At 40.3% G+C, this 11,572-nt stretch overlaps 1 protein-coding gene across 1 annotated transcript in view; it reads left to right on the top strand.

Annotated features, from left to right (window-relative positions):
• Positions 1–572: 572 nt before the first annotated feature.
• The window catches only part of ADIPOR2 (adiponectin receptor 2), a 21,352-nt gene continuing 10,352 nt past the window's right edge, over positions 573–11,572 (top strand). Inside the window, exon 1 of the mRNA XM_010286771.1 lies at positions 573–834. Coding sequence (XP_010285073.1) covers positions 667–834 — 168 coding nt within the window. The 5' untranslated portion in view covers positions 573–666. The remainder of the gene's footprint in view (positions 835–11,572) is intronic.

Raw genomic sequence — 11,572 nt, 5'->3', positions numbered from 1 at the left:
CCCATTGCTAGCAGTTATTGTGAACTTGTTAACTTAAGCAAGGGAAACAAAATCATTGTGTGTACTACTGCCCTCCTTGCAGCCTGTATAAAGTTAGTTGCTGATTGAGCTCTGCTTGCTTGCTGCTACCCAAGGAACTGTACCAGTACGTAGCGTCCTCATTTTGGTGAAACCTAGTCCAGATGATTCAAAGTGAGTTTCATACCCACAAAAACCTGATAGTTACAGACAGTCTGAGGTAAGTAGTTTATTTGTAAATAGTAGTAACAGCCCAGTGTTCACAACTTCTTATAAATTATTATTTCTATTTTTACAAACACCACTGTGCTTTTGTGAATTTACTATTTTATGGAACTCACTATCATCTTTCAAAGTTGTGTTTAACTTGTGTTAGGATACAAAAGAATTAGTGGTCACGAGATGAAAATTCATTGTCCGGCAGTATAGAAGTCTATATAATTGATCCTGCGGGAGTTTGGGCATGTATAAAAAAGCAGTTGTCATAGCTGTTTGGTAGCTTTTAAGCGTGTTCTTCCAACCACCTCTTATGCTCTTCTTTTTAACTTCAGTTTAGTTATACAAACTGTTTGTCTTTCAGAGCCAACATATAATCAGCCAAACCGAACCAAGAGGAAGCAGAATATTTGAGAAGACTCCCAGCATCTCATGAATGAACTAACGGAACTCGATAATGCTGGTTCTCCAGAGCCAGGTCTACGGCTCAGAAAAGGACACATGTCTGACACTGCAGCAACACGGGCAGCCTTTGAAGAAGACAGCTCTGAGCAGAGGCTTCTTTTAGTGGAGCCACCTCTGTCTTCTTACCAGGAAAATGTAAGTTACAGGATTATCTGTTAGGTTTGCTAGGAAAAATGAGTTTTAACATAGGTGCTTCAGCGCTTGAAATAAGTTCCAGAAATGGGAGCTGTAAGCCTACAATACAACCTCTTTATGCCTGCTAATTAATTGTAAGAAAACCAGGAAATATTTAGTTGAATATATGGGAAATTGGGTGACAAGATGGGGCACAAGTGTAAGTTTACCACCTTTATATTTTTTTTTATTCCCTCCTCAAAGAAATGGGATTCATACTGGTTTGTTCTCTGCTGAGATGCTGCTCTTATCAAAAGATTTTTGTTCTGTAACTTCCAATTAATTCTAAGTGAAAGGAGAAGATATATTGACTCTGGCTGAATGTAATCTGAACCTTGGCTAATTGCTATCATTTTAGAGATTAGGACAGAAAAATCTGTTTGCAGGCTTTCTTGTTGGAAGAATGGCCATGCTGGATTAGACCAAACATCCACGGTGTGTAACATCTTATCTCAGACAGTAGCCAGTAACACTCTGTTCAGGAAAGTACAAAGACGGAGAAGCGTGTTGTGTTACTTCCCTAGGATGCTCTCCCAGCCCTTAGTAATTGGTGGCTCACAGATTTCCTGAGCCAGTGGCAATGTTTTTGAATTTTTGGTGCATGAGCTTTTTTTAATTTTAGCAGCCACAACATCCTGCGGAAACAACTTAATTAGGTGTTGTATGCAGGTAAATGTCTCCAAGCATTGGACGAAGTGCCTTCTAGTTAGAGAGTTTCAGAACCGTAATTACTGCTTCTCCCAGCATATATACAGATGGATATCAGCACAGTTAAGTGAAAGAGGCATTCAGTTTAGGCTCACTGTTAAATTTATCATGGCTTAATGAGTTTACTGTATCAGCTCAGTTACAGCAACTGTGTGGTTTTAGCCAGCAGCAAAAACATGCTGGTGCTACTTAACGTAGCCTTCAATGGAGAAGAGTTGGGCTGTTACTGCAATTGCATTTGCCACAGATTCTCTGTGTGCGTGGACCACCATCATGGTTCAGCTGACGTGAGCACCTGTATTAGGCTATCTTAACTTGATTAGTTTGAGCCCTTCCTGAATTTAGTTTCAAGTGTCCTTGTAATGAAAAGTCAGAACAGGTATTCATGGCTAATAAGCCAAGCCAATCACTCTTAAGTTGTACACTGCTAAAACTTCCATAGGACATTCTCAGTGTGATGATAACAGGAAGTATCCAGTCTTTTTCTTTACATTACGTGGAAGGTTGTAAAGCATGTGTATAAGGTGCAAAGTGTTAGCCAACAGCTGAGTTTGCTAAGGTTAGAAAAAAGAAAAGTTGAGTTCTACTAGCAGATATTTTGAACATACATATGTTTATCTGACTGTGTTTGGGGTCATCTTTTTTGAAGGCTGTTTTCATTCTTGTCTCTGACTTTCCTGGTTGAATAATATGAGTTACCTGTTGCCTGCAGATGGAATAGCCCAAAGTAAAAGCCCATAACTGATTATAGCCTATAATTATTTCTGTACATTTACTTAGCTAAACAGAAATTATTTGGATGAACCAAAGTGTTTAATTTTAGAATTTTGGAAATAAAACGGTTAAAGTGCTCTCATTTTTTCTTCTGCTTTTTCAGGCATTCTTAGCATGTGTTAATCTTTTTTTGGTGTTTGCTTTCATCCTTATGACAAAAGTATGTGTTTCTTTTGCTTTGGTTCACTACAAATATTTAGCGTTTTTGTATTTGATGTTGTCTCTCTTTCACAGTCTCTTAAAATACTGCCACAGAAACATTGTTTTTCCCATTTGGGCCTTGCTGTTCTGTCTTGAACCGCTTCACTTGATCTGTCTTATATGGCCTCCTGGTTTTTTTGACTTTTTTCCAGCGGAAACTTTTATTCCTGTCTTCTGTGTTTTCTTGTTTTTAATACTGTGATATCTTTACATTTTTTTTCATCTTAAAAGGTTGAATAATTGATGCTTCAGATAGAGCATCCCAAAACTCTCTGCTGTCAAAAGTACTAATATTAGCTTGCCAAATGGGCTTTATTATGTGACATCATGCAGTATTCTAAATAATCTGGAAAAATTGTTATGCTACATATCTTCCTCTGTCTTGTATGAACCTCAGCACAGCTGTCACTCAAATGCCAGTTTAGGATTCATTTTTTTGCTCTACTGTACATTCTGGCTATGTGCAGCTGCCTCAGTAGAGATGACTGATTAGTTCAAAAGCATGATTTTCCTCTGGTGTTGAAGAGGCTCGTGTTTAGATAATGGTAACTTGAATTATAGAACTTAAAGCGTTTTCTGTTACAGAAGTGTGTACGTATTATCTACAAAAATATACTACAAAAATAGTTTTGGTATTGACAAGACGGGTGTATGTAAGTTCATGTAACTGTCAACTTGTTTTTATGGTGCATCCTATCTGAGTGAAAAAGATTTAGGTGAAATCTTGAAGGCCAAAGGTAAACATCTGAGTCCTAAGAATAGTCATTCTGGAGCTGATATTAAAAAATTCTGATTGCCTTAAATTTTTTCCTTTATACATTTACGTGCAAGTTTCTTGCTCAGTTTGAAACCATTTAGCTTTATTTTCAATCTAGCATATTGGTATTTGGAGTTATGATTAAAAACTTTGCATCTACTTCTGTGTTTGCCTTCTTCCTGCACTGCATTACAAGTTTTGTTGGTAGAGGTTGTCTTATTATGTATGTATGGGAGAGGCCTGGCATAACAGAGTTTGAGGTCCCACCAACATGTGTTTGCTTTTGTTTTAAAGCAGATTACGTTCAAAATCTGTTTTCTGTGGACTTCGTTATCACCTCTTCCTTTCCTCCATTTTTTGCAGCTCTTGGGAAGGAATGTTATTTCCTTGAAAGCATGTGAATTGGCATTTTACACTAGAGCAAAAGATTTTAACATCTGAATTTCTCCTTCATTTGCTGTTCTAAGCACTGGAAGTAATGCATATTTTACTCAGACTGCTAGTCACTGAAGTAGTGTTCCCTACAAATATGCCTTTTTTGTACAGCAAAGCATTCTTGGATACACAGAGCAGAATATCTCCCAGTGTTCTCACGTAAACAGTATGAAGACACGTGATAAGTCTATGGAGATGGTTTTCAGGCTCCACAGGCTTGAGTTGTTAGGATGCTGATGCATCCTTCACTGACAGTTGATGTGCCAGGCTTATTAACAGGCTTTTAGAGCTTGAATGTCTGCAGAAGAGACAGAAACTGGTGACCTAGTCAACCATGAGTAGATAATACTGGTGCCCAGAAGGCTGGTAACATGTGGGAAATGGCCATGTCTCTGTGTCTGCCCTGTCTCCCATAAAACTCTCATGTGAATTAACAAAGTTGTAATAAGTTATGGCTTGTTGAGTTGCAGCTGGGTTCAACTGTCTCCTGTTAGCCTGGAGAGTCTTTGAAATGGGAAGCATTGGTACTCTGCTGAGCTTGCTGCCTGCCAGCTGGTTTTGTAACCGTTGCTTGCTGTGCTGTGTGTTGAAACTAGGGGAGGGAGGGAATAGTTTTGTTTATAATTCACTGGCACAACTGTTTCCCTGGACAAGGGTTAGATTCCACAGTTTTTGCCTTTGTTCTTCTGGAGATTGAATCTGCCTGATTTGGGCAGTAATGGGGGATGTGACGGCCTTTCACAGAGAAAATAGTATTGTACTGGTGGGTTAACTTGCATCTTCCTCCAACTGTTTTGGATTGATTGACTCTGCTTTTATGTTAAGTTCAGCAGTACACTTTCAGTCTCTTACTTTTTTTAACAGAGCACTTTTTTTTCTATAAGCCCAGCATGCCTGTTTTTTTGTGTGCTGTCACAATTAACAATGACAGAGGAGCAGAAAATGGCACATGAGAATCTTCTGTAGTAGACACAATTTCTATCATTTTTTTCCCCAAAGTGTACTGATGAGCACATGTGGACATTGAAGTCTTTGGTCCTTGTCAACTACTGTGCATTGACAGAAAATCAGTAGTTGCTACTGCTTAGAGGTTCAACAAACCGTTTTCATCTGAAGATATGTAACGAGGAAGCTAGTTCTAATAAGGATGTATTACCAAAGTTGCTGAAGCCAAAATGTGACTTTGTCCTAGGACTATTTGCTAAATGAGTGTTAAATGTTAGTGCTTGTTTTTAATGAGTGCCAGCAAATCAGTCACCCATGACCAGTTATATAAAACTGTTTCCAAGTGCTATATTAAATGGAGTGTAGCTTTTATAAGAAGGTGACCTACAAAAGAAAAATACTAAACTCCAGGAACCTTCCAGTACTTAACATTTTGACCGATAGGCTGAAAGGGTCTTTGGCACAGCGCTAATGAAAGACTTTTTTTGGTCCCATGACAGCAAAAACAGCTTTGCACACGCTGCTTAGAGGGTGAATGTAGTTAGCCTTTTGGAAACTGTGGCGTGTCTGTGTTTACAAGCCTGTCAGATTAAGAGAGAGTGTAAACTCTAAATGACAAAGCTGTTATTTTAGAATAACTCAGTATGTGCAGAAGTTAGGGGAAGTCAGGGAAAGTTTTAAGGTGCTCTTCTTTTCCAGTTAATTACTTACAATCCAAATAACATAAGATGATGAAATTCTGAAAAATGTACAACAGGCTTTTAGGAGAAATGGCATGACACGGCACCACCTATCGCTGCTTTCCCTTTACGAAAGACCGATTGATAAAAGGTCAGTTGACAGAATGGGCACAGAGGAGTTGCTGAAAAAAGCAATCTGGCTAGCTGAAAAGGATGTTACAGGACTGCGATTAGAAGAATAGCATTTTTATATTATAGCCTTGAATGTATCTTGGCCATTATGCTGAATGCTCTCGAGTTACTGAATCTGGCATGCTGCCCCAAGAAACATTAAATGACTTGAATGTCGTGTTAAACACTATTAATCATTCATCTGATGAGATCAAGATAAACAAGAGCAAAAACTCCAAGTCATGTCTAGACTTTGTGACTTCAGTTTAATATGGGGGATAACAGTGGTATTGTAAATGCAGCAACATATGCTTTCTAACTTACATTTTAAGAGGAGAATTGTTTGTACGTACTGAGTCGTATAGTATCCCACGACTCAGTGTTAGTCAAGACATTCGCTTTTTCTGAAGTATCTTGCCTGTGTTCATACCGAGGCAGAGTTCTGTCAGGACACAGATCAAGAAGAGAGGGGGGAGCATCTATCAGCAGCTGAAGGAAGCAACAAGAATTTTAGAACAGATTCAGACTGCATCACGCTTTGGAATTCCTGTGATGGTGCCATCTTGATGGTGAACTGACATCACAAACAGTTGAGCTTTGAGACATGGGACTTCATTAACTCCAGAGCTTAATACTACATAGGTATGTGCACGGTCAGTTAGGCCCTTGAGTAACTGAGTGATGACTCCATCCAAAAGACCCCTAACAAAGAAAAGTTCTACCCTTTCTGGGGTTTAGGAGACTTGTACTGGAGTTCCTAGTGTTACTGGTTAACGTGTGCATTTCTGGTTCCGCATCAAATGCCATGCGTGCAACCAATGAAAAGTGTCAAATTCCTGAGAGTGCAGTCCTGAAAGTGGCTGGAAGTTTTGAGCATACAGCAGTCTACTGAAGTGATCATTAGTTTAACTTTCCTTAATCCATGCCTAGCTAGGTTCTTAGGCTCCTTTTCTAACTGATGAACCCTACAAAAAGGGGGACTGGAGATCATTTGGCATCCAGCTGATATATGTTGAAAAGAAACTTGGCCTTGAACATGGTCCACAGAAAGTAGAGGGCTGAGGGAGAAGAGGACCACTTTTGACAGAATAAGCTGCTTAGGTGGCTTCATTCTGATGAACTTATGCATCAGTTTGCACTCTCCAATGAACACAGATTGATGACATTTTCTAGCAAAATTGCACTATGAAATGATGAACGAGAGCTTGCTTGTCACTTGTGCAAGTAGTAGTCCTGTGCAAACTCTCAAACTTTCTAGAAATCTTTAAACAGACATCAGGAAACTACAGACCTCAAGAAACTACACGATCACCACTTGAAGTCCAGAGAACACACCTTTTGATAAAGTGGGAAAAGGGTTTCTGGACTCTTTTCCTACCGTTGCGACTTGACTTCTGACAGGCTTTTCCATAGTAAAGGCATTAATAAACAGTGTTGTCTGTTAGCAGATTTGAGAGTGATAGCATAAAAACTGTTGATCTATGTGAGAAGGAGCAGAGAAGTATATTGTATTTATTAGGGCAGGTTTTACTGCAGTTTTGTCTATAACAGGGTCTTTAGCTATGTGGTCTGACTTTTTGGGACTGTATTCAGGCAGCAAATTCTTGTACTGGATGTAAACTTTTTAAAAACTTCTATGCCATTGCTATAAAAGATTGAGATTTTGATATTAAAATAAACTTATTTAATGATGGGCACTGTGCAACTGGACTCTTGGGTTTCTTGCTCTTATTTGCTCTGGTGCTCTAAGTCTTGTTTTTGGCATTAAACCTTTTCTATCCCTACCAAAGCACACTCTGAAATTCTTGTTTAGAATATGATCTGTCCCTGGAAATGTGCTGCCTGGAACTCTGTACAAAGTAGTGTAATCAAGTCTGATTTCTACCTCTTTCTTTTACTTTCTTGTCTATCACTGTTATCACAAAAGAATCTGGAAAGCTTCCCAAAATAAAGTGAATATGGATAAACCAGTAAAACTGTTTTCTTCCAGCTATTGTCACTTGTCCTTCAGGTTTAATTTATTCTCTGGTACCATTATTCGGCTCAGTATGCATTTATACTTCTGTTGTATAATTTCCATCTCATTAAGTATCTGTGCTATGTTTGATAGCTTTAACACACTCTGAATTTGCAAATGGCGTAGGATCAAAATTGGAAGGATTGTTTGGCACTTCCAAAGAATTAAGTGTCTGAACTCTCTAGAGTGTAAGTATACCGAAGACATGATTTCTGATTTGTATGAAGGACTGATTCTATGTATTGCTGCATGTGTGCAGCAGAAGAATGACAGCTGATGATGGCAGCAAGTTTGTTTGTTGCAAGTGAATTAAGGTTTTTCTTTCAAGATACTCTAAAATGATCTAAAGACTTCACAGAATTACTTAGTCAAAATTTGAGACTGCTTTTAAAAGAAATTGGGTAAATTAGATGACGTAAAAGAAGATATGAATCATTAGCCAAGTGAAAATCCATTTGGCCAATGATTGAGAAAGTACAAAGGCAAAAATTATTCTGGAAGCACTTGGTTCAGGATATATCATACCTCATTAAAAGTGGGAGTATCAGAGTTTTGTTCTGGGCTCTCATTTCTTGCATGGTCTTAGGCAAGTGAGACTATTTACTCAATGTGTTCCCCATTTTAAAATGTGATTCTGTGGGCAGAACTTAGAAATAGTTAAAAACAGGTCCTAAAGCATATGCTTGCTTATGTTATGTTATAGAGTTATTCTTGAATTTCTGATAGTCAGCCAAAGAAGAGAGAATATGGGAATCCTAAGATACGAAGGAACTTGTCACAGTGGAAATTTTACAACAATATGCCTTCTGAAAGAAAAGTGGTATTTTTTTCCTTTCAGTCATTGTCTGAAGATTTGAAGGTCAATGGACTCCTTCAGATTTCCAGATGAAAACTGGCATTGGTGTTGCACTCCAACTATAGATTTCCAGCTTCCAAGAAGCACAGTTTACTGTTCTTCCTAATGGGGTGTTTTGGGAGGGAGTCGAGGGAGGACGGACGTTCCAGAATGGACCTCATTTTGCCTCCTTAGCAAGAAAAGTACTAAGAAGCTGAGCTTTAGGTTTTTTTCCTTGAATGCTAATTTTGCAGTTTAATGGCAGGAAGCAGATAGTAAAATCAATTCCATTTTCTGGCAGTATTCTGCACTGTATATGTGATATGAATTCTTTTTATCACTAAAAGAAGCTCAGTAATGATTTGTTTGTAGGCACATTGCCAAAATGCAAAGATTTTGGACTAGTTCATAAATAGCTGTGCTCTTCGAGCTTTACAGTCTGTTCAAATTTAAACCTTCCCATCATTCTAGAAATGGGAGTATGTGGAGAGGGGGAAATGAACATTTTTTGGCTTTGAGTCACTGAGCAGACTGCAATGAATACAGGCTTTGATTCCATAAGAGACCTTTTTTCCTTCAGTCTACTTGTTTTGTAAATTGAGGATTACCAACTTGTTCACCCCATTCCAGCTAGTCATTGTGTCATGCTGGGGGAGGGAATTCTAGGGTAGCTAAAAGGCATAGCAGTGCTTCTTGTATCAAGTACATTGGAACTTAAACAAGAGGCTTGCTTTTCTGTAAGGTATGTTCTTGGAAACTGAATATTTCTTTGATTTGTAAGATTGTGCAGACTGTCATGAGCATCTTATCCAGAGCCCCATGGCAGGGGGCTTGGACTTTGAAGGTCCCTTCCAACCCAAACCATTCTATGTTTCTATGATTTTGAGTTAATTATTTATAATATTGAAAACTGAGAATCCTACCAGATCCATTAGTAGAAAAAGCTAGTAAAATGGACAGTGTGGGAAATTATGTCAGTGAATGTTGTTGAGTCAGAATGAAACCAAATTTGTTTTTTATTAATACACTTCCTGGTCCAACAGGACATGTGCCTATTTTAGAAGGATATTAGACCTACTTCCATCTCGGTGTAACTTGATGCCTTTCTCAGTAGAATTAATGGGGTAATCTAGGCAGTGAGAGTGTATTTAATACTGTCTTACACTGCTGTAAAGATCTGCCTAGAGCTGATCAATATTTATATCAATCATAGAATCTTTGGGTTGGAAGGGACCTTTAAAGGTCATCTAGTCCAACACCTCTGCAATGAGCAGGGACATCCTCAACTTGATCAGGTTGCTCAGAGCCCCATCCAACCTGACCTGGAGTGTTTCCAGGAATGGGGCATCTACCACCTCTCTGGGCAACCTGTGCCAATGTTTCACCACCCTCATTGTGAAAAATTTATTCCTCTTATCTAGTCTAAGTCTACCTTTTTTTAGTTTAAAGCCATTATGCCTTGTCCTGTTGCAGCAGGCCCTGCTAAAGAGTCTGTCCCCATCTTTCTTACAAGCCCCCTTTAAGTACTGGAAGGCTGCAATAAGGTCTCCCTGGAGCCTTCTCTTCTCCAGGCTGAACAACCCCAGCTCTCTCAGCCTTTCTTCATAGGAGAGGTGTTCCATCCCTCTGATCATTTTGGTGGCCCGCCTCTGGACCCGCTCCAATAGGACCATGTCTTTCCTGTGCTGAGGACTCCAGATCTGGACGCAGTACTCCAGGTGGGGTCTCAGCAGAGTGGAGTAGAGGGGCAGGACCACCTCCCTTGACCTGCTGGTCACAGTTCTTTTGTTGCAACCCTGGAAATGGTTGGCCTTCTGGGCTGCAACCGCATGTTGCTAGCTTGTGTCCAGCTTTTCATCCACCGGTACCCCCAAGTCCTCCTCAGCAGGGCTGCTCTCAATCCTTTCACTCCCCAGTCTGTATTGATATCCAGGGGTTGCCCTGACCCAGGACCCTGCACTTGCCCTTGTTGAACCTCATGAGGTTCACACAGGCCCATTCCTTGAGCTTGTCTAGGTCCCTCTAGATGGCATCCTGTCCCTCAGGCGTGTCAACTGCACCACTCAGCTTGGTGTCATCTGAAAACCTGCTGAGGGTGCACTCGATCCCACTGTCTGTGTCATTGAAGATACCGAAGAGTACTCGTCCCAGTATGGACCCCTGAGGGACACCGCTCATCACTGATCTCCATCTGGACATGGAGCTGTTGACCACTACCCCCTGGATGTGACCATCCAGCCAACTCCTCATCCACCCAACAGTGCACCCATCAAATCCATGTCTCTCCAATGTAGAGAGAAGGATGTTGTGGGGGACCGTGTCAAAGGCCTTACAGAAGTCCAGATAGACAACATCAGTAGCTCTTCCCTTGTCCACTTGTTGAAGGCATACAAGGAATTAAGCTGGGGGTATTGTTTAGTCTCTGTGAGCAGCTAACAAGATGCAACCCTGAGGGAAGGAACAAGGTAATCACAAAAGAAACACAGCTACTCAACCTTGAGTGAACTATCCTAATTAACATCTAATTAACATCTAATTGGCATAATAGAAACCTGCCCCTGGGTGCGGAAAGCCCTCTCCTCACAAAAGCCCTTTCCTCCCTGAGCATGCCTAGGGAAAAAGAAGGATGCTGTGACTTTTAGTGGAGAGGAGGCTTGTGAGAACCAGTGGGAACAAGGGTAATGGAGCCAACTTTTAAAAAATACTGATAACTGTTGCTCAAAATGTATAAATATTTTCTGTGTGTTAACTGAGGCGTGCTAGCTTTGTGGGCCTACCACCTAGCACCCAACTCTGTGCAGATTTGGAATAAAAGCTCGGCTCTGTGTATTTTTCAGCTCTCTGCACACTGGGTGGAAGAACCCATATTTGAGACAACACACTGATGTGGTCACTTCATCATAGAAGGCCACTAGGTTGGTCAGGAGGACTTGCCCTTGGTGAAGCCATGCTGGCTGTCTCAAATCACCTCTCTGTCCTCCATGTGCTTTAGCATAGCTTCTAGGAGGATCTGTTCCATGACCTTCCAGGCACAGACATGAGGCTGATAGGTCGGTAGTTCCCAGGGTCCTCCTTGATACCTTTTTTTAAAAAATGGGTGCAATGTTTCCTTTTTTCCAGTCTCCAGGGACTTCACCTGCCTGCCATGACTTTTCAAATATGATGGAGAGTGGCTT

This window comes from Phaethon lepturus, unplaced genomic scaffold (assembly GCF_000687285.1).
Source record: "Phaethon lepturus isolate BGI_N335 unplaced genomic scaffold, ASM68728v1 scaffold10065, whole genome shotgun sequence".
Taxonomy (NCBI): domain Eukaryota; kingdom Metazoa; phylum Chordata; class Aves; order Phaethontiformes; family Phaethontidae; genus Phaethon; species Phaethon lepturus.
The sequence above is the reverse complement of the archived record's forward strand: the minus strand, read 5'-3'. Positions and strand labels throughout refer to the sequence as shown.